At 45.9% G+C, this 27,422-nt stretch overlaps 1 protein-coding gene across 4 annotated transcripts in view; it reads right to left on the bottom strand.

Annotated features, from left to right (window-relative positions):
• The window catches only part of SEC16B (SEC16 homolog B, endoplasmic reticulum export factor), a 186,985-nt gene extending 159,842 nt beyond the window's left edge, over nucleotides 1–27,143 (bottom strand). For 2 of the 4 annotated variants that reach the window (XM_066597480.1, XM_066597483.1), the window contains exons 1-3: nucleotides 27,055–27,143; nucleotides 17,883–17,979; nucleotides 14,501–14,842 (exon numbers count right to left, since the gene is read on the bottom strand). In XM_066597480.1, the coding sequence (XP_066453577.1) occupies nucleotides 14,501–14,823 (323 nt within the window). In that variant the 5' untranslated portion in view covers nucleotides 14,824–14,842; nucleotides 17,883–17,979; nucleotides 27,055–27,143. Of the gene's footprint in view, nucleotides 1–14,500; nucleotides 14,843–17,882; nucleotides 17,980–21,784; nucleotides 21,834–23,467; nucleotides 23,559–27,054 lie in introns of all 4 variants that reach the window. The other 2 variants (XM_066597481.1, XM_066597482.1) reach the window with 2 other exon arrangements.
• Nucleotides 27,144–27,422: the final 279 nt, after the last annotated feature.

Here is a 27,422-nt window from a genome sequence, read left to right as displayed (position 1 = left end):
CCTAGTAATTTTTAGCCCACCTGCATTAAACCTGACATTACCTCAGCTGTGCTGGGCACTGCAATGGGATATATTTATGTACCGCCGGTGGGTTCCAGGGAGCCACCCATGCTGTCGGTCCACACGGAGTTGTAACTGCATGTGTCGACTTCTAAAGAACCCCAGTCTGACTGGGGCATGCAGTGTGGGCCCAAGCCCACCTGCATTAAAGATCACATTACCTCAGCTGTGCTGGGCACTGCAATGGGATATATTTATGTACCGCCGGTGGCTTCCTGGGAGCCACCCATGCTGTCGGTCCACACGGAGTTGTAACTGCATGTGTCCACTTCTAAAGAACCCCAGTCTGACTGGGGCATGCAGTGTGGGCCGAAGCCCACCTGCATTTAATCTGACGTTAGCTCTGCTGTCCAGGGCACTGCAATGGGATACATTTATGTACAGCCGGTGGGTTCCAGGGAGCCACCCATGCTGTGGGTGCACACGGAATTCCCATTGCGGAGTTGTACCTGCCTGTGACTATTTATAAAAAACCCCGGTCTGACTGGGGCATGCAGACACCTTGACAGAATGAATAGTGTGTGGCACATAGGTTCCCCATTGCTATGCCCACGTGTGCAGCTCCTGATAGCGGTGGCACAGGATTATATTTCTCATTGCTTCTGTACAGCATTGTGGGCTATGGCCCCACCCCATTTAAAGAGGGTCGCTGCCTAGCCGTGCCAACCCTCTGCAGTGTGTGCCTGCGGTTCCTCCTCATGGCATACGCACTTATAAATAGACATGAGGGTGGCGTGGCATGAGGGCAGCTGAAGGCTGCGCAGGGACACTTTGGTGTGCGCTGTGGACACTGGGTCATGCGGGGAGGGGGGGGGGGGGGTTGGGCAGCATGTAACCCAGGAGAAGTGGCAGCGGAGTGTCATGCAGGCAGTGATTGTGCTTTGTTGGAGGTAGTGTGGGGCTTAGCTAAGGTATGCATTGCTAATGAGGGCTTTTCAGAAGTAAAAATTGTTGGGAGGGGGGGGCCCACTCTTGCCGCCATTGTGGCTTAATAGTGGGACCTGGGAACTTGAGATGCAGCCCAACATGTAGCCCCTCGCCTGCCCTATCCGTTGCTGTGTCGTTCCCATCACTTTCTTGAATTGCCCAGATTTTCACAAATGGAAACCATAGCGAGCATCGGCGATATACAAAAATGCTCGGGTCGCCCATTGACTTCAATGGGGTTCGTTATTCGAAACGAACCCTCGAGCATCGCGAAAATTTCGTCCTGAGTAACGAGCACCCGAGCATTTTGGTGCTCGCTCATCTCTAATTGTTAACGATTGTGCTTTGAGAATCTCATTTCACTAATTTCTCAACCTCCTTGGACATTTCTGTCCTTAAGAACATCTATCCATTGGATCCTTTCTACCCTCTTTCTAAGTCCATTAAAATCTGCCGTTTTGAAATCCAACCTTGAGGTCTGAGTCTTCTCTGGTTTTCTTTCCTTTGTAATCCAAAAATTAAGGATAGCATGATACTGCCTCCTAAGGTCCCAGTCACTCTTACTTCCTCAACCATTTCCTCCCTGTTGGTGAGAATTAGATCCAAGATAGCCTTATTTTCTCTTTTGGGAGATAAAGTTGTCAACAAGAGCGGATAGGAATTTATTAGGCCCATTACTTATATATGAGAAAAATTCCTAACAAATGTCTGGATAATTAAAATGTCCCGTAATCACTATATCATACATTTTGAGAACTTTGCCATATGTCTAGAGGAAAGAAAGTTTCTATACCAACATAGAAGGGGGTTCTTTTCTGTAAGAGCAGTGAAACTATGGAACGCTCTGCCAGAGGACGTGGTGATGGCAAACTCATAGAAGAGTTTAGGAGGGGCCACCTTTTTTGAGCGCTACAATATTTCATGTTATATTCACTAATTACATCAGAGGTGTCCGTGAGGTCTTAGTCACACGGGAGCCGATGCGCCAGTGTGACTGAGCCCTTACTGCAGGAAGAAGATGGCCGTACTTCAAGATGAACGACTCCCTGCAGCGCTGAAGAACAAACACATAATCGGCAATGAAGCTGGTCGCATATTATTTCTTCCGGCGCTGCAGAGAGACGTCCGTCCTGAAGTGCGACCGTCTTCCACCTGCAGTAACACGGGCGCCGATGCGCCCGTATGACTAAGCCCTGATCCTGGAATTATTTCTGATTGTCAGATTAGAGTCAGGAAGGAATTTTTTTCCCTTTAATTGCAGAAAATTTGATTCTACCTCATTGGTTTTTTTTTGCTTTCCTCTGGATCAACATTGGGAAGGAAATAGGCTGAACAGCCTAAATCACTGTTACTATGATGCACGTTGTAAAAATCCAACATGAGCCTGGCACTTACAATGCCATGCAAACTAGGCCTTAGATGGCAGTAACCATTGTAGTAACCAACAGACCACAGTGTCCTACCAGCAAAACACACAGGGTATTGCATCTCCATCCATGGTACCACACAGTGGATTTAACGTCAACCATCTTGAGTGGTTATCTCTTTGTCTAGTTTTTTGGGTAGAAATATGATATAAGTGGCAGCAGTATTGAACTAGAGATGAGCGAGTATACTCACTAAGGCACATTACTCGAGCGAGTAGTGCCTTAGCTGAGTATCTCCCCGCTCGTCTCTAAAGATTCGTAGGCCAGCACGGGGGCGGGAGCGGCGGGGAGGAACGGAGGGGAGATCTCTCTCTCCCTCTCTCCCCCCGCTCCCCGCCGCAACTCACCTGTCTCCCGCGCCGGCCCCCGAATCTTTAGAGATGAGCGGGGAGATACTCGGCTAAGGCACTACTCGCTCGAGTAATGTGCCTTAGCGAGTATACTCGCTCATCTCTATATTGAACCTAAATAAACTAAAATATAATAAAAATCCCCAAACTTTAAGTCTGCCTAGAGCACATGTATACACCTACATTTGATTATTATATTGTTGCATTCATTTGAGTCAGACGTCAACTCCTAAAAGGCCATTCAAGATGTCAGTGAGAGAACAAGTACTTAAATATGTGTGCGCTCTTGAGCAAGAACCAGGTACAAATGAATGGTAAACCTAACAGTCAGCAGAAGATCAATAGATTAAAAATAAATCCGGCACTTTTGTATTTCAGCGACTTAGGAGTGGATGAGCGAGCCGCATATTCTTGTAATAGCTGTAAATGTGTGCAAAAAACATTCTGTAACCGCCAGCTCCCCTCTGGCTGTAAAGGTACAAGTCTAACATGATCATTATCCGCTGTTCACAGAAAGAGGTGACGACATAAACAAAACTAACTTACATTTCTTCTCGTAACATTTTTGTCATTCTAAAGGTGACTCAGATGGCAGATTCATCTCATGCTTCAACTAAAATGCTCGTTTATATAGTGCCCCCAAATTCCATAGTGCTTCACACGTACGTTCAGAAACTACTTCCAAAACCAACTTAAAGTTGCTCAGTTAAGTTTAAAACTTTTTCCTATCCACAGGATAGCGGATAAGTGTCTAATCATTGGGGTCCCACTGCTGGGACCACCACTGATCATGAGAATGAGATTCCTATTTCTCCATGTATGACTGCACCAGCGGTTGAACAAGCCTGCTGCCACTCTATTTGTTTCCGTGAGACTGCCGAAAGCTATCAACTGCTGTACTTGGCTGTCTCTGACAGACCCATAGAGATGATGTAGCAACAGGGTGCATGTAGGGTGGTTACCTGTTTGTTTACTGGGTATATCAGAGGCCCTTGGAAGGGAGTCATAACTCGGGGTCAGAGCCTTCCACTGATAGCCCCAAACGCATTGTAGAACATCGGGTCAACATGTGGGTGAGTAAGAAAACGTACTGACCACCACTTCTTTTAAAGAACTGGATGGCTTTACTTAAAGAGACAGAATCGGAACAATCAGTATTCTTACAGATGAAGCCAAGGTATAGGCAGGTGGCGTGAGTCCGAAATGATGTGATGGATCTTTCCTCTTCTTTCTAGAGCAGGGGTGTCAAACTCATTTTCACCAAGGGCCACATCATGCTTATGGTGACCTTCAAAGGGCCGATTTTAAGGCCGCCTGCAGACGGCCGGGTCGGATCCCAACCCGAGCCCCTGCAGGGACCAGCGCGGCACTCACCTGCTCCCGCGGCTCCGGCTCTGTGTTGTGCCGGCTGCCCCGCACAGTAATAGAGCATGCCGTGATTTGTTTTCCGTGCAAGATTTCGCGCAGACAAATCGCAGCCGTCTGCATAGGATTGGGTTTTCTAACGCAATCCTATGGCAGCTTCTACGGGCGTAAATTCTGCGGAATTTCCGCCTGTGTGCAGGGGGCCTAAGGGGTTGTTCACACAAGCGTATTTGAGTACATACTATGCAGCGAATAGAAGCCATTGATTTCAATGAGTTCCTTCACATGATGTATATTTTCACACAGCATGACCTATTTTTTTGCATACTGCGCACCAAGATAGGCCATTGAAGTAAATGGGCTGCGCAAATACGTGGTGAATGCGCAGGAAACTTATGTATTCACTGCATATTTGCGAACCATTTCAGTCGGCCACCCTGCGTTCCTTTTTACGTACGCAAATATACAGGCATAAGCGATTTTCGATTGCGCAAATCCGCAGCGTATTTGTGCGACCGAAATACAATTACACCCGTGTGAACGAGCCCCAATAGTAACCCTGATAGTGGCCCCAGTAAAAATAACGACTCCCAAAGTGGCCCAATTAGTAATATTAACCCCCATAGCAACGTTATAATTATAAGCCCCCCCTCAGTAATAATAATAAGCCGCCCCCCCAGTAATAAGCAGCCCCCCCGTAATAAGCAGCCCCCCAGTAATAAGCAGCCCCTCCAGTAATAAGCAGCCCCCGCCCCAGTAATAAGCAGCCCCCCACCCCAGTAATAAGCAGCCCCCCACCCCCAGTAATAAGCAGCCCCGCCCCCAGAAATAAGCAGCCCCCAGTAATAAGTAGCCCCCCACAGTAATAAGCAGCACCCCCCAGTAATAATACCCCCTCCCCAGTAGTAAGCAGCCCCCCACCCCATATACTTACCTCTTCCTTCCTGTCAGCATCGCTCCCTCTCTGCTCACGCTGAGCCCGGATGCACACTGACATCAGTGTGTGCGCCCGACCCGCTTCCTCCCCGAGTCCTCTCATGCGGAACTGATGAGCAGGGGACTCAGGGGAGGAGGATCCTGGCTGCACACTGACGTTAGTGTGCGCCGGGATCAGCGCGATTACCAGCGGAGAGCTGCGGCACCCCGCTGGTAATCGCTTCAGTAGTGAGCGGTGTCAGCACGCCGCGGGCCACGTAACACGAGGCAGCGGGCCGGATTCGGCCCGCGGGCCTTGTGTGTGACACATGTGCTCTAGACACTTTCCGAGTAACAACTGGAGTGTCTACTATATTGCTAGGTTCCGCGGCTTGACTACAGTTTGCTTTGCAATCCATTGACTTCCACAATTTCTCAAAAAGCTTTTCACATTAGCTTTCTCTCTTCCAGACTTCCTGAGTCTAACTGCCTCACAACCACTTTTCCCTTTCCAAGTCACTTTTCGTCATGTGACGTATGTGTGCGTACTGGATGCCCACAATGTTGACAACCCCTACATTAGGGTACGTGCTAATCAAACCATCAGACCCAGTTACCACCCCACACCACCTGCAGTCACCCGAATCAATTGTTTGCTAGTGACATTTAGGCAGGGTTCACACACGGCGGATCCCCGTCGGAAATCTCGCGGTTTGGCCGCAGCAAAAACCGCGAGATTTCCGCTGGGAGAACCGCCGCGGTTTAAGCCGCGGCGGCTTTGAAGCGGTCCGGCCGCATGCTTTTCCGTTGCGGCCGGCTCTCCCATAGAGGAGAGCGCGGCCGTAACATAAATAAACAAAAAACCGACTGTAAACAGACATGCTGCTTCTTTTGAAACCGCGGCTGCGGCGGCTGCAGCCGCGGTGTCAACCGGATTTACCGCAGCGGATTAGCCGTCCCGTGTGGACGAGGTTTCTGAGAAACCTCGTCCACATGGCTGGCTAATCCCGAGATTAGCGGCCGCGGGCGGTTTTGCCGCGGGCGGATCTGCTGAGGCAAAACCGCGGCAAATCCGCCCTGTGTGAACACAGCCTTACATGGTCAAGAACATAAAATAAAATAAACACAACAACGACTAATAAACAATAAAGACTAGTTTCTGATGCTTTTAACTTATACTCATTCATCGCTCCATTCATATGGGGGAGGGCATGTTCTCATGACCATGGAGCAGTTAGGCACCCACTAATCAGATTCGTCGCCTATCCTGTGGTTAGGTTTCAAATGTGACATAACCCCTTTAATACCTTTAATTACTGCACAGTAGCTCCTGCTTATTTCCATACACGTATAGTACAGTGATGGCACGGGTATAGGAGCTGCGCCTGAGCTATCACTGACAAGAATCAGCTGTAACTTACAACCAACATTCCAGGGTAATGGCTGAGATCAGAGATAACTCTGATCTTAGCTTGTTGAGCCCCTTTAGGTATTGCAGTCAATAAAAAAAGGGGAGGGGCCTCTTGTTACTATGTTAGCACCCCTTGCAAAGCAATGGTTGGGTGCTACTCAGTTTACATGGCAATTGGGAGCCTAACATTGGCCTCCAGAGATGTTATCAACAAGTCCTTATTAGGCCCTACCTTAAGGCTAATGCCCACGGACAGATTATCGCTGCGGAATTCGCGGTCAGACATCCACCATGAATTCCGCAGCAATGTTTGTCCATAGACATGCAGTGGTAAACATTTCTTCCATGCCCACAAGTGGAAATCAACAGCGATTTTCCGCTCGCAGGGGAGAATCGCAGCATTTTCTATTCTATGTGGAAAATCGCATGGACGGCTTCCATTGCAGTCAATGAAAGCCGTCCATCCCACGATATTTTCGCAGTGGGCACAGAAGAAGTACTGCAAGAATCCGCGTCCTTGCCCAGCACCGGGCGAGACACTTGCGGTGGATCCGGGGAGGTGAGTATAGGGTCTCTGGGGGGCGCCGGGTCTGATTCCACTGCAATATTTCGCAGGCGGAATCCGACCCGGCTGTGGGCATGAGGCCTTGGGTTTCATCTAAGTATTACACCCCCTGCATATAGAAAACATCAAAATATTTGGAACTTAACGAGCTGCTGTTTAAAAATACATCTTGTCCTGCAGAGAACAAGCCCTCACAAAGCAAAGTCAACCAAAAGATAAGAGGTATGACTCTTCAGGACAGAGGAAGGAAAAAATGAAGACATGTCACGTCCTAAAATTACCAGTGTCCTTAAAAGGGTTATAATACAGGATTGTACCTTTAGCCATGAGAAAATCCAAAAATTAATCTAAAAATAATCTAAAAATAAGGTGCCTCATCTACTATTATAAATAATGCAGGTGGCCATTATCCGATAAATTAATTGGGACTAAGATGTTAGACGTCCTCAGAAGACGCCATGGGCCACAATTATGATTACTGCAATATGAATAAAAGAACTTCCCCTGTTCCTATTATTCTAATGCCTCTCTGGAAATGTTAAATGTTAAGGTTGCAATTACACGGCAGGGTTTCTCTTCTGCAAAATGCAGATGGAGAAGTGCTGATTGCGGCCGGCACCTGGCCTTGTCATAGTAATTGTCGTGTAATAGGAGGCTAAGTGCACCTTTATACGATAGTATGAAGGTCTGGATGATGCCCAACATTTGAGGCATCATTCACACGTTTCTGAAGGGTTCCTTATGGGGGTTCTGTAGTGGCCTGGGGGGTCCTCCAGGGTAGCCACACAGTCACCAGTCCTGAAGCACCTGACTATGTGCTCCTGCGGAGACATAGAATGTGTTGCACGGGGAATAATAATAATCTTTATTTGTATAGCTCCAACTTATTCCGCAGCACTTACGAGAACGGGAGAACACAGGCAGTAAAACAAACTACGTGTGGTATACAATCAGTTTGAAATGAAGGGGCGAGAGTGAAACAGGAGGTACAAAGAGGGGGGGTAAGGCATGGGAGAACACAGGCAGTACGAGAATTACATGTGGAAATCAGTTATTAGGAAGTAAACGGGGTGGGGCAGTAAGGAGGTGCAGAGGTAGAGGTCATATGCGATAGGCAGGGTGGAAGTTGTAGGGCGCTGTGGGAATGGGAACGGAAACTAGGTCAGGAGATTTGGTATGCCTCCCTGAAGAGGTGCGTTTTAGGCCGCGTCTGAATTTTTTATGCATCGGGAATAGAGATGAGCGAGCGTACTCGCTAAGGAAACTACTGGAGCGAGTAGTGCCTTATGCGAGTACCTGCCCGCTCGTCTCAAAAGATTCGGGTGCCGGTGGGGGAGAGCGGTGAGTTGCGGAAGTGAGCAGGGGGGAGAGAGTGAGAGAGAAATCTCCCCCCGTTCCTCCCCGCTCTCCCCCGCCCGCACCCGCATCTTTTGAGACGAGCGAGCAGGTACTCGAATAAGGCACTACTCGCTTGAGTAGTTTCCTTAGTGAGTATCCGGATGCCTCAGGGTAGAGCGTTCCAGAGGATGGGTGCTGCTCTGGTGAAGTCCTGTGGGTGAGCATGTGAGGTTCATATTAGAGGGGTATTTAATCTGAGTGTGTTAGCAGAGCGGAGTGTGCGGGCTGAGTGGTGTACGGACAGGAGGGAGGCGATGTACAGTGTCGTGGCGCCATGGAGAGCTTTGTAGGTAAGGGTGAGGAGCTTAACCCCTTAAGGACATGGCCTATTTTGGCGTTGAGGACCAAACGATTTTTGGCGGATTTTCATCTCCATTTTTCAAAAGCCATAACTTTTTTACTTTTGTGTCGACATGGCCGTATAAGGGCTTGTTTTTTGCGTGACGAACTGTAGTTTTCGATGGTGCCATTTTTGGGTACATAGACTATATTGTAAAACTTTTATTATTTTTTTATGATAAGAGGGAGAGAAAACACATCAATTCTGCCATAGATTTTTGTTGTTTTTTTTACAGCGTTAATCATGCAGCATAAATGATACAATACATTTTTTTCTGCGGGTCGGTACGGTTACAACGATACCAAAATTCTTATGTTTTTTTAGGTTTTTCCACTTTTCTGCATTAAAAACCCTTTTTTTGGAAGTCTTTTTTTTTCTATATCGCTGCATTCAAAGTCCGGTAACTTTTTTATTTTTCTATGTACGGAGCTCTGTGAGGGCTTATTTTTGGCAAGACGAGCTGTAGTTTTTATTGGTACCATTTTGGGGAATATACGTCTTTTTTGATCACTTTTATTGTATTTTTTGGGAGGCAAAATGCTAAAAATCAGTATTTTGTCTCTGTTATTTAGCGTTTTTTTTACGTTTTTTGATGTACAAAATAAAAAGCATGTTTAACTTTTTGTACACATCGTTACGGACGCGTCAATATCAATTATGTGCCATTTTAATTTCTTTTTTTTGTACATTTTTATTAGTTTTTTTTTACAACATCTATGTCCCTCTGAGGGACTTAAAGCACAGCACTGATGATCGCTGTGATAAGGCATGGCAGGACTTCTCTCTCCTGCCATGCCTTATTGCTTATACAGCGATCCCAGGCACCGACAACACAGGACGCCAGTATCTGGCATCCTGTTGCCATGGCAACAGGCCGGGCTCTCTGCGATTATATCGCGAGAGCCCGGCAGCTTCACAGAGGGAGGGCGCTCCCCCTGTGAATCCTTCGTATGCCACAATCTATATAGATCGCGGCAGGGAAGGGGTTAACAGAGGGGGGGCGCATCTCCGATGCACCCCCGCTGCTGCAGCGGGAGGCTGTGCTATGACTGACAGCCGGTTCCCGCTGCGGGATAGCGCGAGATCAGTCATGATCTCGCGCTATTCCTATGACGTAAGGGTACGTCATTTTGCGGGAAGTACGCCGCTCCCATGACGTACCCTTACGTCATGGGGAGGGAAGGGGTTAAATTTCATTCTGCAGTGGATGGGCAGCCAATGCAGTGACTGGCATAGCGCAAAGGTGTCTGAGAAGCGGCTGGACAGGAAGATGAGTCTAGCTGCTGCATTTAGTATGGATTGGAGACGGGCGAGTCTGTGCAGGGAAGGCCAATAAACAGCGAGTTGCAGTAGTCGAGTCGGGAGTGGATCGGGGCGACAACGAGTGTCTTTAGCGTGTCCGTGGTTAGAAACGGCCCGAGCTTAGCAATATTTCTGAGGTGCAGGTGGTATGTTCGGCGAAGAGATTGGATGTGGGGATAAAGGAGAGGTCAGAATCTAGTGTGAACCGAAGGCAGCAGGCGTTGTCTGGGGGTTATGCTGGTGCCAGATACTGATATGGAGATGTTGGGGGGAGGTCAGCTTTCCCCTTTCTTCACGGGCTTAAGCTATCTGCCCGAAAACAGCTTGCTGCTGATTGGCTGGAGAAAAGATTAGGACCCATCTACACAACAGTAAGTTGCACAAGCCCCTGTTACACGTAAAGCCAGGGAAAGTGAAAGTGACCCACTTCTGAATAACTTCACCAACTGCATAGTAATCCTTTGTAAAATAATCCTCAGATAACTAGGACTGTGGGAATTCTTTCTGAGAGACAGAGCGTTGAAGTTAAATCTGTATTGTGTTCTCCTGATACCTGGAGCAACATTATTTCAGTGCAAAGCAAAACCCCTGCATTACTGTGAACTGTACTTGTTGTTTAAGCGTTACAAATAGCTGAAGTAAACTGTGCACCTCCGGTTTGCAAACAAAGCTACGAGGACTCCTTTCATCTATTTCTTGATTAACAACCGGAGTCCATTAAGGAAGAGGTACTGGCGTCAGGTGACAAACCACCGTTTGATAATTGCTACCCTGAGCAAACCTTGTGCCACTTCACACAACCGGGCCAGGCCCTTTACAGCCATTGGCCGGAGAGATCCCAGAGGCACCCGTGACATCTATCTTGGCTTTAACTGTGGTCTCCCTCACATTAGCTACCTATGGTCGGGCGCCCGTCGCAGTTTCATCACAGGTGCTAAAAACGGCATCATGACAGAACCCCCAAACAGAACCAAAATGTAATCAGTCATTGACATTAGTCAAATGAAAACCACTTTAGTGTTTATTTAACATGGGGTTCTGTTTATTCCCGCTTTTTTGAGAGTATAAAATATTGTTGTTGAATACACTATCGTATACTCCAAATATAGAGGAAACTAACAAAACCCTCATTAAACAGACACCAAAGTGGTGATCATTTGTCTAATGATAGTGAATAGTTCCATTCGGGAGTTCCATCACAATGCAGATGAAATCTCACGATTAGAGATGAGCGAGCATACTCGTTAAGGCGATTTACTCGAGAGAGCATCGCCTTTTTCGAGTACCTGCTGGCTCGTCCCTGAAGATTCGGATGGGCCACGGGGGTGAGCAGGGGGTTGCGGAGGGGATCGGGAGGAAGAGAGAGATCTCTCACTCTCCACCCCGCTCCCCTCCACCGCCCTCCGCAGCCCCCCTGAATTTTCAGGGACGAGCCAGCAGGTACTCGAAAAAGGCGATGCTCTCTCGAGTAAATCGCCTTAACGAGTATGCTCGCTCATCTCTACTCACGATGTGTAACAAACACTGTAAGGCCTGTCTCACACAACTGGATTTGAATTGCGGATTCCGTGATTGGCGTCCATCTGTATGATCTTCGGTAAAACATGAGCATTGAAAGGCATGCATTTTTGTATTGTCTTTTACACTTTGGGGTTATGAATTGCGTATTCTATGAGCTTAAGAAAAATAGCAGCATTCTCGATTATACCGTGGCATCCACGCGAACAGTCTCCTTTGATGTCAATGGAGGCATGTGACCCGCAGCCATACACAATTAACATTATGTATGGGATGCGGGTACCCGCGTCATCACCAAGCGACGGCGCGGGAAATACAAGCAAAGAATAAAAAACTGTACTGTGCATGTGTGCCTCCGCAGTCATGTTCAATACAATTCATTGCCATACGCAGGGCCACCAGCTGGGCTCACAGCCGGAACACGCTGTGGGTCTCCCGTTCGTGAGCGCCCAGCCTAAGGCATTTATTAGGCATATTTCTTCTGAAAGGCTCCTTTTGATCAAACCCCTTCAACTTCATTACAGTCAATAAAGATGTATTCCTTTGTAACATGACCAACTAAGTTCTTTCTATATCAGATGGCTAAGTTCTCAAAACAGTACGAAAGTGAGATTTTAGTAAGTATCGCTTACTTATATCATCTGGAGTACCAGAGTATCTGGGCACCCCAATTTAAAAAACTCATTTTCAGAGAACAAATTCAGAGAAGAGTTACCAGAATGGTGAGCGATCTGCAAATCATGTCCTATGAGGAACGGTTATATAACGACTGTGCATGTGAAACCACTGTGTCAACCAACCGGGTAGGTGATGATCCAATCCTGCACGGCTGACAGCCAACCCTAGCATGGGAGGTAATATACCAGCTGTACAAACCCTGTATACAGATGGAAACTAGGGAAAATTTCTTGCCCTGGGCTGATAACAAGCAGAGGAAAACCACTGCCTATAAGCGGGGCTGGCGTCCCGATAGGGACGAGACCCACGGTCTTCCTCTAGGCGCTGACTGACCCTGACAGGACAGAACACCTATAAAACAAAAGACAGAACAATATCGGGGCGTACAGGAACAAAGGAGGTACAAGCTGACAAGAATAAACAGAGAAGTGGACTCACAGGGATAACAGACAGCAGAATACACAAATGGAGAACACAGAACACGAGCAGATAGCAAGGTAGCAAGATAACTGCCAGAGCAGCGGCTAGACATAAAGTAATGGGAACGAATCTCACAACAACACTACAGCACTGCCTGAAAGACCCAGGGCAGCTATATAGGGTGGTGATTAGAAAAGATGCATCAGCTAAGCAGGAGGCCCAGGAGCAAATAACCCCAGGAGTGCTGGAAGGGAATAAATGTAAGTTCAGTGAACAGGGAGAGCAGGACGACGCCCTCTCCTGCCAGACACAGAAGCAGAGGATTGTGTCTGAACAGTGCACCTAACAGGTTAAAGGAACTGGGAATGTTTAGCTTGCAAAAAAGAAGGCTGAGAGGAGACCTAATAGCGGTCTACAAATATCTAAAGTGCTGTCACAGTGCAGAGGGATCAGCCCTATTCTCATTTGTACAAGAAACAATGGGATGAAACTGGGGGATCAATGAGTGGAACAGGTTACCACGGGAGGTGGTGAGTTCTCCTTCAATGGAAGTCTTCAAACAGAGGCTGGAGAGATATCTTTATTAGTGACCCTGCATTGAGCAGGGGGTTGGACCCGATGACCCTGGAGGTTCCTTCCAACTCTACCATTCTGTGATTCTAAAAAACGCACTACATTATTATTATAGAACACCTACGCTATTTGCATAACCTGGACTAGTCAATAGACTACAATTCGCTACAAAAAAAGTGTAGGGCACCAAACATTTATTTAAAAATGAATACATCAATAGCCATCACGTATTTAAACTACTGTATCGCAGAAAAATGTTACCAATGTTACCAATAGCAACTAGACTCTGAAACTCTAAGGACTGATGTCCACGGGCGGATGGGATTCCGCATGCGGGAGCCCGCAGCAAACTCCAACCCTGCCCGTGGCTGAGGACACTGCTTACCCACCCGGGTCTTCTGCGTGCCTCTCCGGGTCTTCTATTTACTTCACTGCAGATGTGTGCGGAAGTACCGGCCACCGAACATGCACAGTAGAGTTTTGTTTTTTTTTTTAAACTTATGCTTTCATCCGCAATAGAATTGCAGACGGGCCACGGATCGGACATTGACTTCAATGAAAACCGTCCGTGAAATGGAGCAAGTCCGCAAAACAAATCTGCATGCTTCAATTCAAGTGCATACGCCCATGCTTACCTATGGGCAGCTTGATTTGCGAATCTTCTGCACAGGTGACCCAAGGAGATTCCACAAATCAGATCCGCCTGTGGACATTGGGCCTCGGGGTATGTTCACACGGCAGAATTCACCACTGAATTTTCTGCATGGATTCCGCCTGTAAAAAGCACAGCATAATCTGCGTCTTCCTGTCTCGGTTTTTGCTGCAGATCCACATGAGGATTTGGCCCTGTCAATGTGCAAAATCTGTGTGGAAAATTGTGTCGCTTTTTGGTGCCGTGGTCTTTAGAGACAAAATTCAAGCGGAAAATTCTGCAGCAAATTCTGGCGTGTAAACGTACCCTTGGCCTGTCCATCTAGTCAATGGTCACCCAACGCCTGAGAATATAATACTAGTCTGTCTATACAATTGTTCCTAAAGCTGAACAACTGTGAATCCGCTGATCATGGGGTGACTCTTGTCTACATCAAAATACCCAACTTCCCATGAAAAAAGAACAAAATCGCATTGGAAGAACCTTTTCCAGGGTATATTCTGAGGCAATGCTGATATATCAACAGATATGTTTTTGTTAGTTTTAGGACGTGGTGGTCCATGATATAATGGGTAAACTTATTCATCACATCACCTCACCTGGACAATGGCCGATATGCTTCACTTCTGTCATACATTTCAGCTCTAGATGCCGGTCTCCTGTAGTCTATGTATCTAGACATGTTTGCTGGATGTTGCGAGTAATAGTCCGTCCACTGAGGTGATGGGCTGGCTGGGTGACTTCCTTGCATTGGATGCCAGGCTGGGTGATTTCCTTGCATTGGATGAGGAGGGTAATATCCATAGCCGCTATCTCTGTAATGATGTGGAGGTGGTGGCGGATACATTCCTCTCCAGGGGCCCATATCTGCAGGTGGTCTGGTGGGAGGCTGTTTGATCCAATGGGGGGGCCCATGGTCCATTTCAATCAAAAGCTGTTACCTAGAAGTTCAAAAAAGTAATACCGTAACATAGTTCACTTTTAATAATGCTTATTGTCCTAGTACCTGGTAGTTAAAGTGAAGTTCCTCCACTTTGTGCTACTTTAGGGAAAGTACTGCAAGAAGTTTCCTAATATTAATCTATTCTCTGATTTCTTCCTGTTACAAGCAGTAGAGATGCCGATAATCAGTAATAGTTGGTTTTTCAGGAGATAGCAAAGGAGGAGAGGGGGACACAGGACTTCCATTCTCAGGATAGGTAGGGGTATCGATGTTGGAACCCCCACCCATCGGAGTTTTATCATTTATTTTGTGGGAATGCTCCTTTAAGAGGAAGTCGGTCAAGAGAATCTTCAAAATCTCATAACTGATGGGGCACTATGGAAGAAACATCTAAAGGGAGATTTGCCCTAGGTGGCAAAAATAACATTTTATGCCCAGAGTTTCCTTAAACGCTTTGATGATTACTGATACACCTTCATTACACAGTTATTAAAGAGCTTTATTCTACAGCACTGGAGGTCACGAATCTGTTGGGTTGGGTGCCAAGCACCACAACGAGGAGGGAGACCGAGAGTCAGACTGGTGAACATATCCTAATAGGGTGGTCTAGGGGTAGCTGTCCAGAAGATCAACTGATCACCACAGGTCCAGTTCTGCCAATGGCCACAACAGGGAAGATGTGGTTTCACATGCCTTTCAGTTAAGTGAACGACGATACATATAATATACAAGGGGATGAGATGCCAGAGCTACTTACTTACTTAACAGCCCCCTGTCCTGACTTATGAGCTCCATAGGCCTTTTTAAAGGTTTTTCTTGGACTTTGATATCAATGGTCCATTCTCAAGATATACTATTAAGGCCAGATTGGTGGGGAACCAACTCACACAATTCCCACCGATCAGCTGAAGGGGCTACAGAGTTCCAGCTTCACCTGTATTATTTGACAGTTAAAGCTCCATACTGTTACATTCGTGCAAGAACGATGACTCTTACGGACGTCACCAACACGACAAACCTTGACATGATTAATATCCACAATGGACCAACATAAACATAAATTCAGACACCAACACATGGGTCAATAAAGGAGTGAGAACATTCTCCCTAACCAACTTCAGCTTGGCAGCGCTGCCTAAAAGAAGAGTGATCGCCCTGATAGGGACAGCCCCATGTCTTGCACCTAGGGAACCTAGCTTGTCTCTAGTTGGAAGATAGGGAAGGATAGACAGCAGATGAAAATGCAATCTATATATATAACAGAGCTAAGCATAAGTGAATAAACCCCACAATGAAAATATCACCACTGGTACTTGGCTGCAAAGGACCGCTGCTATAGCAGACATCTCAGGCAGGAAAATAACCAGGGTCTAAAATAAATAAACTGCCGTTATAGCTGATTGGCCAGCTAGGGGAAGCACCTCCCTGTCGGCCAATAAGTCCACACACCAAAGGAGATAATTTAGCAGGAAAGAGAACATTAAAACAGTGAGGAATTCCCAAAAGCCAACACCTGGAGGAACTTCTGCAGTGACAAAAAACACTGAGATATTCCCGACAGACAATTCCTTAAAGAACCTCTGCAGTGACAGGAAAGAGGCACTAATTGGAGCCAAGCAACGAATTACAGGTGGTATTCGCTGAGAGTGCAATCACATGGGCTGGGGCTAACTTGTGATGCCCCCCTGGCTCAACTTCCTGATTGAGGCCAGGGCGCCACAACACATGCTGCAGCGGCTTTGCCTGGTACTGCAACTTATTGCTCCCATTCAAGTGAAAGGTACTAATCTGCAGTACCAGGCACAGCCTCTACAAAATGTACAGAGCTATACTTCATAATCAGTGAAGGGGAAGTCGGAGAGCCCATTCAACCAGTGGGGGTGCCATAAATTGGACCAGCAACGATCTGATATTAATGGGATATTCTAAGGGTAGACCATCAATATCAAAGTGCCAGAAGACCCTTAAAGGGGTTGTCCCGCGGCAGCAAGTGGGGTTATACACTTCTGTATGGCCATATTAATGCACTTTGTAATATACATCGTGCATTAAATATGAGCCATACAGAAGTTATTCACTTACCTGCTCCGTTGCTGGCGTCCCCGTCGCCATGGTGCCGTCTAATTTCAGCGTCTAATCGCCCGATTAGACGCGCTTGCGCAGATGGCTCTTTTCCCTTTGGCTCAGTCCGGCAGCAGCGGCGTTCTGGCTCCACCCCCTTGTACGCGTCATCGCGTAGCTCCGCCCCGTCACATGTGCCGGTTCCAGCCAATCAGGAGGCTGGAATCGGCACATGTGACGGGGCGGAGCTACGCGTACAAGGGGGGCGGAGCCAGAACGCCGCTCGTGCCGGACCGAGAAGAAGGGAAAAGACCCATCTGCGCAAGCGCGTCTAATCGGGCGATTAGACGCTGAAATTAGACGGCACCATGGCGACGGGGACGCCAGTAATGGAGCAGGTAAGTGAATAACTTCTGTATGGCTCATATTTAATGCACGATGTATATTACAAAGGGCATTAATATGGCCATACAGAAGTGCATAATACCACTTGCTATCGCGGGACAACCCCTTTAACTTTTAAATTTCTCATTTAAATCAAAATATTGCATGAATAAAGTGAGTCCTCCAGAGCAAGACATACTCTTTGTAGCCTATCTCCACTCCGGTAACTAGACAAAGGGTCCTGCATGAGGGATCCCCCTCTATTAACTAAGAACTACCTCCGAGGGTATTTAAAATGCGGATTCAAAACCAGTAAGGCTTAGATAAGACTAGATAAAATCAAATGAACAGTCCATAGCTTAAAACTATAAAATACACCTGTCCGAATCGCATAATAGAAGGTATCTGTGGATCATTACCTTAACAGGCATGTAAGCAAGGCATTTACATGTCGTACAAAGTAATGTGAGAATGATTACATACTACTGTGTAGTCTAAAGCTCTATACCTGTGCCTGAGCAGTACAGTAAAAAGTCAGGAAAAAAGACCCTATAAAGTCCTTACGAGATTATATAAGTCATGAAGAGTCTCACCTGCGTCAGTCAGGACAGAGGAGGCAAGAATCTGAACAAACTCTACCAAAGTCCATCTGCCACATGAACCGCGGAGCTTCATGGATTAGCTGCAAACCTTTGTATACAGACAAGAAATAATAGAGGGTCAAGGTACGTGTGCAGGATGACAAACCCATTCGACTCGCCTGTAGCTGAAATAACAACAGTGCAATCACAGTGACAGGACTGGGAGAGAATGTCATGAGGATTGGCTCACCAACGATCTTACTCAATAAGAAATCCATTAGAACAATGCAAGAAACTGGAGTCAAACTGACTATATCACTGAAAGAATGGATGATGAAAGGAAAGCTATATACTGACTCTAAGGAATGAGAGGTGAAAAAGAAGTACGGCTCCGGGTGACCTGTTGGTATATGTAGACTGTAAGAAAAAAACAAGTCGATGGAATGGATACTTTAAAAGAACATTATATTCAATAGCAGCAGATAACACGCTTCGCAGGGCACCGACCTCTTCATCAAAAAGCTAGTAATAACAGCATCGTAAATAACAAAGCAAAGGCAAAAGCAATGTGAAAAATAAAGAAACAAAAAGGTTGGTTGAAAGAAAGGAATAAAAACATAAGATGTATTGACAATCAAAATAGAAGGCTACAACGTCTTATAGAAGAGCAACATAAAAGCTATATAAAGTCTGCATTCCTTTATGACTTTTTATGATTGAGGAGAAAAATATGATGGGTGTAGGCGCAACTGACTGAAGTATAAAGTTCAATACAAGAAGGAAGCTCAGCTTCTCTATTTTATACTAGCATAAAAACACGTGTTTCAGGGTAACACCTCTTCCTCAGTTACAGCTGAGGAAGGGTTGTGCTGTTGCGACCTGTAGTTCTATGAGGTCCCAGGAGCACACTGCCACTGGTGAGGGATAATTGAGCTGGCTTGGTGTGGAGTTCTCCAGCCAGCCAATCCCCTCCGGTCTGCTGCACATATATACCAGCTCCTCTGACTAGAGGATGCTGGTTTCCCAATACCCTGGGGTTTGCAGTTCTGGATGTTATTGTGTAGGTGTGAAGAGTGCCATGTTTTGTGTCTGTGAAGGTGGCTGGACATGAGGTCAACAGTCAGGGTGCACGATGTTCTGTGTGGTATGCAATCCCGAGTGTGTTGGTGTAAACTATGTCCTGTTCTGCTGGGGTCGTTACCATCTAGGGCTTGGCTAGCAAGATTCATAGAAAGTAGTCTTGTGAGTTTAGGGACTTGCAAGACAAAGAGGACCCTTGTCACAGGCTTAAAGGGTTTTCCAGTGAAATACTATGCCAGAGAGGCTAACAAAATTGGGATTATTTACCCTGGAAAAAAGATGGCTAAGGGGCGATCAAAGAACTATGTATAAATACATGAGGGGACGATACAAGGACCTCTCCCATGATCTGTTTATACCCAGGACTATGACGGTAACGAGAGGGCATCCGCTACATCTAGAGGAAAGCAGGTTTCATCACCAGCACAGAAGGGGATTCTTTACAGTAAGAGCGGTGAGACTGTGGAACTCTCTGCCTGAGGACGTGGGGATGGCAAAATCGATTGGGGAATTTAAGAGGGGACTAGATGTCTTTTTAGAACGCAATGATATTACAGGATATAGACATTAGGTGACCAGCGGGGTTGTTGATCTCAGATGTTGATCCAGGGGTTACTCTGGCTGCTATTATACAGTCAGGAAGTATTCTTTTTCCTCCATATGAGTTAAATGGCCGCTGGGTCTTTTTTTTTTGCCTTCCTCTGGACCAACAAGGGGAGGGGGGGGGGTTGAAACAGGCTGAACTAGATGGACATTGTCTTCATTCAGCCTAACATACTATGTTACTATGTATCATCAGGATAGGTCATCAATAGTTGATCGGCTGGGGTCCATCGCTCGGGACCCCGACCAATCAGCTGAATAGGCACAAACTGTCAGTGCCAATAACACACAGGTCGGAGCGGAAGCCTCCGTGCTGATGTCCGTGTAGTGGCCGGCGCTTGTAACTGCAGACACGGCTCTCATTGAAATCAATGGGATCCATGCCTGCAGTTACAAGCACTGGCCACTACATGGGAGGTCGGTGCGGAGACTTCTGCTCCAAATACACAGAGGTTGGAACAGAACCCTCCTTGCCAACCTTCCTATAGTGGCCAGTGCTTGTGACTGCAGGCAAGGCTCCCATTGATTTCAATGAGAGCTGTGCCTGTAGTTACAAACGCTGGCTACTATACAGAGGTCGGCGTGGAGACTTCAGTTTTATTGCAGCGCTGACAGCTTGCACCCGTTCAGTTGATCGGTCGGTGTCCCAAACAACGGACCCCGGCCAATCAACTATTGATGACCTATCCTGATGATAGGTCATCAATAGTATTTCCCTGCAAAACCCCTTTAAGTGTCTTGGCCAAGACATGAACCAATACCTAATATGTTCTGTAGCAATTCCACCTGTCCATGTGTGCTAGTATGCTTGGTGAGTGTCTTGGGTGTTTGTCAGTCATGGTTTATGTCTGTCCGTGAGTTCTGTTTGCGGCTTACTTTCAGATCAGTTAGAGGTGTAGTTGGGGCAGGTTGGAGCCTCTACCCTGGATGAGAGTGCTGGTTTTCTTTCCTTTTGCTTTTTGTTAGTCTTTTCAGTGTTTTCTGCAGTGTTTTGTGCATCTCTCCAGGTACCTTATAAGGGATAGTCCTTACTAGGATGCCAACCCCGATTTTAGGCAGGAGTTCCCCATTCCCCTGAGTTGTAAGGGACAGGTTTCTCCTCCTATCTTTGCCTGGAGCGGTGTATTCTGTTAGCAGTGTACTGTGTGTACTTCTTGCGCTTCTATGTGAATGCCGCCCTGCGTCCGTGCTCTTGTGCCGTGCTGACTATGACATTGTGTTAGCTGTTGGTATGTGCATGGTGTACCAGGCAACAAGGCAGCCGGAAGCAGAGAGATTTCAAATTTGCACGGCTCTCTGGTCTTCTGCGCATGCGCCCGACACTTTGCCGGTGGTCCACATGCGCAGAAGTTGGCGGCAGGTCCTTGTAGGACCAGGTCGCCACGGGACATCATCGGATCTGTGAGGAGAGATGAAACTTTATCTTTTTTTGACTTTCATTGAATAACGGCAATCGCGTGACTGGGGGGGGGGGGGGGGGTCGCACACCGCGGCCCTCCCTCCGGTAGCCGATAACAGGAAGCTGTCACACCCCCAGACTCCGGGGCTTTAGTCTACAGTGCCTGTAGATTAAATCCCTGACACCCAGGACTATATAAGGTGCTCTTATATGGAACGATAAGGCTGGGTTCATACGGGGCGGATTTGCCACAAAATTCCTGTGTGGACAAAAAAAAAAAATTTTTGAATTTGTTTGCTTATTGTTCATCGCTCAAATCATCGTTGGCTCATTTGCCAACCGTTCGGTTTAAAAACCGATCTTTCAGTTGTTCTCATTCACTTATACACTGAACTGAACAACTGATGAGCCAAAATAAGGCCATCTTGCGCAATTGTTGTTGCTGTTTTCTAACATACAGGACATGTAATTCCACAATTGAGGCCTGTGTAAAAAAAAACATTACAAATTTTGCAAGACTTTCTGCAGGACGAATTCTGCAATTAAAAATGCAACAAAATACGCACGAATTAGCAAAATCCAAATCTGCGCTGCGTCCTGTGAACAATTCCATCCTGTGTGAAAGGTCCCTTAAAGGGGTTGTCCAGGATAAGTTTAGTATTGTATGTGGTATTACTACACACAACCTGTAGCCACGGGTGGCACTAGTTTTGAAATAAAGCAGCCATGTTTTTCTAGATCTGCAGAACCCCTTTAAACTTTGCTACATTTCTAAGCACTGTCAGCTGCTGTCCCCATTGGACACTGGGTGGTCATGTGATCCGGTTTTTACCTGTTAGATTTCGTTCACATCATTCAGGAAGTTCCATCACTGATTTCCACTAAAACAGAAAAACGAAATAGCACAACCTGTCCTGTAAAATGCAGGCCTGGCAACTAAACGGACCGCATTATAGACAATAGGGTCCATTCAGTTGCATTATAAGACAGATCCATTTGGCTATAAGTTGCCATTTCCTGTTCCCCATAAATAGATACCCCTGTGGCTCCTCCTCAAAGGGGTTGTCCAAGTGAAAAAAAACATTTTTTTTTAAATGGCCCGGCATGCTACAAAATAAAAAAAAGAACCAGTACATACTTCTCTTGTCCCCCTAGGAAGCAGCAGAATGGCTCTGGTGAAGATTCCGCTGTCAGTGCTGAGCAGAAGTCAGATGATCATTGCAGCCAATCAGAGACTGCAGCATTCCAAACTCTGACTGGCTGCAGCGGTCACCTGACTTCCAACCTGCGCTAACAGCGGAAGAGTCATCTAAGCTGCTTCGTAGGAGCAGAAGGCTGGTAAACCGATTCTTTTTTTCATTTTGTAGCATGCCAGGCCATTAAATAAAACTTTTTAAAACTTTTATACCTTTAAGGGATTATGCTTTGTCCACCCTGCCGAAGCATCTGGGGCCCATTATGTTATATTCCAATTATAGTTTTTAACGTGATCTGAGAAGAATGTTGGAACTTGAAAAAATGTTTAAGTAGCCTGGCGTCACACGGGACGGAAATCACGCAGAAATCTTGCGGAATGACCACACAGAAAAACAGCGAGACTTCCGTGGGATAAGCACAGCTTCAAAACCCGCGGCATTCCGCTGCGGCTATCTCTCCCAATAGAGAGGAGTGAGGCCGCTGTGGAAACAAGTAAAGCATTGACATGCTGCGGCTTTGAATTTCATGCCACATGTCAGTTTTCGTGCGGCTTGGCCGCAACGTGTGAACAAGATTTTTGCAAATCTCGTCCACTTTGCTGGCTTATCCCGGGTTAAAAAGCTGCAGGAGGAATTGCCGTGCAGAAAGTGCGCCCTGTGTGAACCCAGCCTAAGGTTTAGCGAGACTGCTAAACTCCCTCCCCCTTCTGTCCTCCCCTCCGACTGTTTGTAATGGGAGGTGGCAAGGCAAAGATTAGCTCCGCCCCTCCCCTCTCATTGCAAAAAGACGGAGGGGAGGAGAGAGGAGGGGAGATCGCAAGAAGGAGCTAAGCGATCTCCCTCCACCTGAAAGCATATAGGCCGGGCCTGTGCATCGCATGGTAGAGTATATCGAACGGCTGTGGAAATGCCGGACGATATATGCTCGTGTGAATAAGCCCTGAGTCAATAGAAAAATCTAACCCTTTCCAATCCACTGTCTGACATCGGAAGACATTCTGATTGAAGGCTGTACAGCTCTGATGTTAGAAGATGTCCGGCAGGTAATTCTTACTGCATATTACTGGCCGATCTGTTGTCGGGAGCCTCTCCAGCATGTCCCATACCGCAGTACTGGCTCTAGCAAGCAGATGGCGCCATTGTATAATGGCAGAAAGAGAAAACCCCCCTAGGAAACCCTGAAACCAAAATTGGATTGCAAAGGGTTAAAAAGTTATAGCTCTGGGAAGGCGAGGACGAAGAAACGAAAATAAAAACAAAAAGCTAACTCTCGGGTGATAAGTGGTTAAGTAATAATTTGAATTTCGTTTGGTTCTTACCGTACGCTGACTATATCTCATGTGAGCCCATTAACGGTATTCATGGTGTGACTGCAAAACCTCATTCCGTATTTATCGCTATGTAATCTATCTATAATAATAAAGCACAAACATGTCAAATGTGCAATTACAATAAACAAACAAGCAGCCAGAGAGTTGGTGAGAACCGCAATACAGCGGTGATGTGAGCACGAGGCTGCTAGGGGGCGCTAGAGAACAAGACAAAGTTTCTTACAGGTCTGAAAATATATTCGGAGACAATACATTACGGTTCCGATCTCCGAAACTCAGAAGTGTAACATGTAACAAAGGGAAAATGTGGCTACGGCTTCGTTCACATTGTCACCATCGATTCCGTTCACGTGCTCCGTAACACGAACAGGATAATAGAACCCACTGGCGGAAAGGATCCGTCTTTTAGGCTAGGTTCACACAGGGTGGATTTGCTGCGGTTTTGCAGCAGTTTTTCCATTGCGGTTTTGCCGCAGAAGAACTGCTTCTGCGGCAAAACCGCTTCAAAGGTTAATTTAGGCTTGCGGATTTTCCAGCGGAAAAATCCACGTTTTTTTTCCGCAGCGTTTTTTTACTTTTTGCCGCAGATTTTGCTGCGTCCATAGAGGTCTATGGACAAAAAAAGCGCTGCGGAAAAGACAGAAGAATGGACATGCTGCATCTTTGAAAACCGCGCCGCAGTTGCATTTCCGCACTGCGGCTGTGCGGAAAAAATCTGCCGGGAGAACAGCTTTTTTTGCAAAACTCATTTGTGCTGCATTGCACTGCAAACGCAGCGGATTTGCCGCAGTGCAGATATGAAACGGCAAACGGCGGCAAAACCACAGCAAATCCGCCCTGTGTGAACCCAGGCTTACAGTGCAAAACCGCGCAGCGTGCAACACTATTTCATCCTGTGTTTTAACGGAAATCCGCGATCAGCTCTGAACGGAACCTCCGATGCTGATAGGATCTAGTCCTAATTTGCTGTACTGTAAAGTTTTAACCACTTAATTTCATGTCAAAAGTCGCAATCTAGGCAACTTATAAGGGGGGGGGGGGGCTTATGGGGGTCCTCACTTTCGAGAGTTAGCGTGTTTTTACTGATACTAAAGTCCTAGTGATTACTCTCATTTACCGCCCATATCATCCTCGTTTCCACTGACTCCCTAATCACCGATTCCAACGTGTCTTACCAAAAGAACACCATCTGATTGGCTGCTGGGAGCCGCTGCTCCGCTGTTACATTATGGTCCCTTTGACATCACTGCTGTCAATATGTTCAAGAATGTGGTACAGAGTTAAAAAAGAGCCACTTTTGAACAATTCTGCTACCTATTTTTGGCTCTCAGTATGACCGACATTCTCCTGCGGGTTCTACCCCAGACGGACAGAACTCACACAGGAAAGAATCCATTCATTTGAATGGGTTCTTTCTCACAAGCGATCGCTCACTCGGACCCGTGGTCTAAAGCTTGGAAAGTCACTGCATGTCTTATTTTTGTGCGAATCTCACACGAGAATTGGACTGGTGATGTGCGACGTCGGACATATCTCACACATCTCACATATCTCACACATCTCACATATCTCGCAGCACACGGATGGAGGGACTGATAATGATATGTTCGGTTGTTATAGGAGATTTCCAAATCATTATAGTCTGTGTTTGCTCACATTTAGCACAGCGTGCCAACTATTTTGGAATTGGAGTTGTATCTATCTCATTTATATTTACTTGTCTATCCATCCATTTATTTATCTTAGATCCATCCATCTATTTGTTATATCCGTCTATCCATCCATCTATTTGTTATATCCGTCTATCCAGCCATCTATTTGTTATATCCGTTTATCCATTTATCTATCCATCCATCTATCCATGCGTTTATCTATCAATTGATCATCTATTCAATCCATCCGTTTATCTGTCCTATATCCATCCATTTATTTATCTATCCATCCATCCATCCATCCATCAATCTATCCATCTGTCTATCTGTCTATCCATCAGTTTATTTATCCATCGATCGGTTTATCTATCTTATATCCATCCAACCGTTTATCTATCTATCCATCCATTTATCTATCTACCCATCAGTTTATTCCTCCATCTATTTATTTATATATCCATCCATCTATTCATCCATCAGTTTACTCATCCATGTTCATCTATATATTCAACAATCTATTCTTTCATCTATTTCATATCCATCCGTTTATCTATATGTTTATCTATCCATCTATCTATCCATCCATCTATCCGTCTATCTATCTATCCATCCGTTTATCTAACCGTTTATTTATCTACCCGGTTATCTATCTATTCATCTATCTATCTAGCCGTTTTTCTACCTAACCGTCTAGCTATCTTTCTGTTTATCCATTTATCTATCTCTTTCTATCCGTTTATCTATCTATCCGTCTATCTATTTGTATCCATCTATTCGTCTAGCTATCTATCCGTTTATCCATCTATCCATTTATTTATCTCTATCTATCTATCTATCCGTTTATCCATCTATCCATTAGTTTATCTATCCATTTATCTATCTATCCGTCTATCTATCTGTATCTATCTTTCCGCCTATCTATATATCCATCTAGCTCTAGCTATCCGTTTATCTATCTTTATCTGTCTATCCATTTATTCGTCTATCCATCCATCTAGCTATCTGTTTATATGTCTATCCGTCTATCTCTATCTTTCCATTTATCCGTCTATCCATTTATCTATCTATCCGTTTATCTGTCTATCCATCTATGTCTATCTATCCGTCTATCTATATCTATCCATTTATCTATCTATCTATCCGTTTATTCATCTTTCCATTTATCCGTCTATTCATTTATCTATCTATCTATCCGTTTATCTGTCTATCCGTCAATCTCTCCATCTATCCGTTTATCTATCTATCCGTGTATCTATCTATCTATCCATCTGTATCTATCCATTTATCTATCCGTCTGTTTATCTATCTGTTTATATGTCTATCCGTCTATCTCTATCTTTCCATTTATCCGTCTATCCATTTATCTATCTATCCGTTTATCTGTCTATCCATCTATGTCTATCTATCCGTCTATCTATATCTATCCATTTATCTATCTATCCGTTTATCTGTCTATCCATCTATGTCTATCTATCCGTCTATCTATATCTATCCATTTATCTATCTATCCGTTTATTCATCTTTCCATTTATCCGTCTATTAATTTATCCATCTATCTATCCGTTTATCTGTCTATCCGTCAATCTCTCCATCTATCCGTTTATCTATCTATCCGTGTATCTATGGGTTTATCTATCTATCTATCCATCTGTATCTATCCATTTATCTATCCGTCTGTTTATCTATCTGTTTATCCATCTATCCATTCATCTATCTATCTATCTGTCCATTTGTCTCTCCATTTATCCATCCATCTCTGTCTGCAGTGTCCGCTGTCTTCTGCCCGGTCCCGTCATGTTCTTTAGTTCACAGCACATACTAGCGGGATCTTCTGCTGCCTCCGCCGTGTAGCATCGGGCTGTCAGGGGACCGCTGGGCGGCAGCCTGCGACTAATCAGCGGTCACACGGATGGGAATACTCACGGCGTCTGTCTCCAGGGAGCAGGTAGCCTTATCAGCAGCGCGCGGCCGGCTGACTCCGCCCAGCTAGCTGATCGCCACGTCATCGGCCGGAACCCCCAGAGCGTGTTCCTTGTTTCTGCACGGAACTACTCTAAGAGCGCACATCGGACAGCTGCAGCTGACATCTTGGTCCCACCAGCTTATGTGCATTACATTCTCGAACGTGCATGGTGGTGGTAATAGGTTTAGCTTTACATGCAAAGCCGAGTTAATTAGGTTTACAGATGTATGTTATTAATTATAAACCGTTCATTTATACAATTCTCTATAAGGCTACATTCACACGATGCGTGCGCTCTGTGCGTCGCGAGATGCACAAAAACTGCGAT

The sequence above is a fragment of the Eleutherodactylus coqui genome, chromosome 3 (assembly GCF_035609145.1).
Source record: "Eleutherodactylus coqui strain aEleCoq1 chromosome 3, aEleCoq1.hap1, whole genome shotgun sequence".
In the NCBI taxonomy this organism is placed as follows: Eukaryota; Metazoa; Chordata; class Amphibia; order Anura; family Eleutherodactylidae; genus Eleutherodactylus; species Eleutherodactylus coqui.
This window is presented reverse-complemented; position numbering and strand designations above follow the sequence as displayed.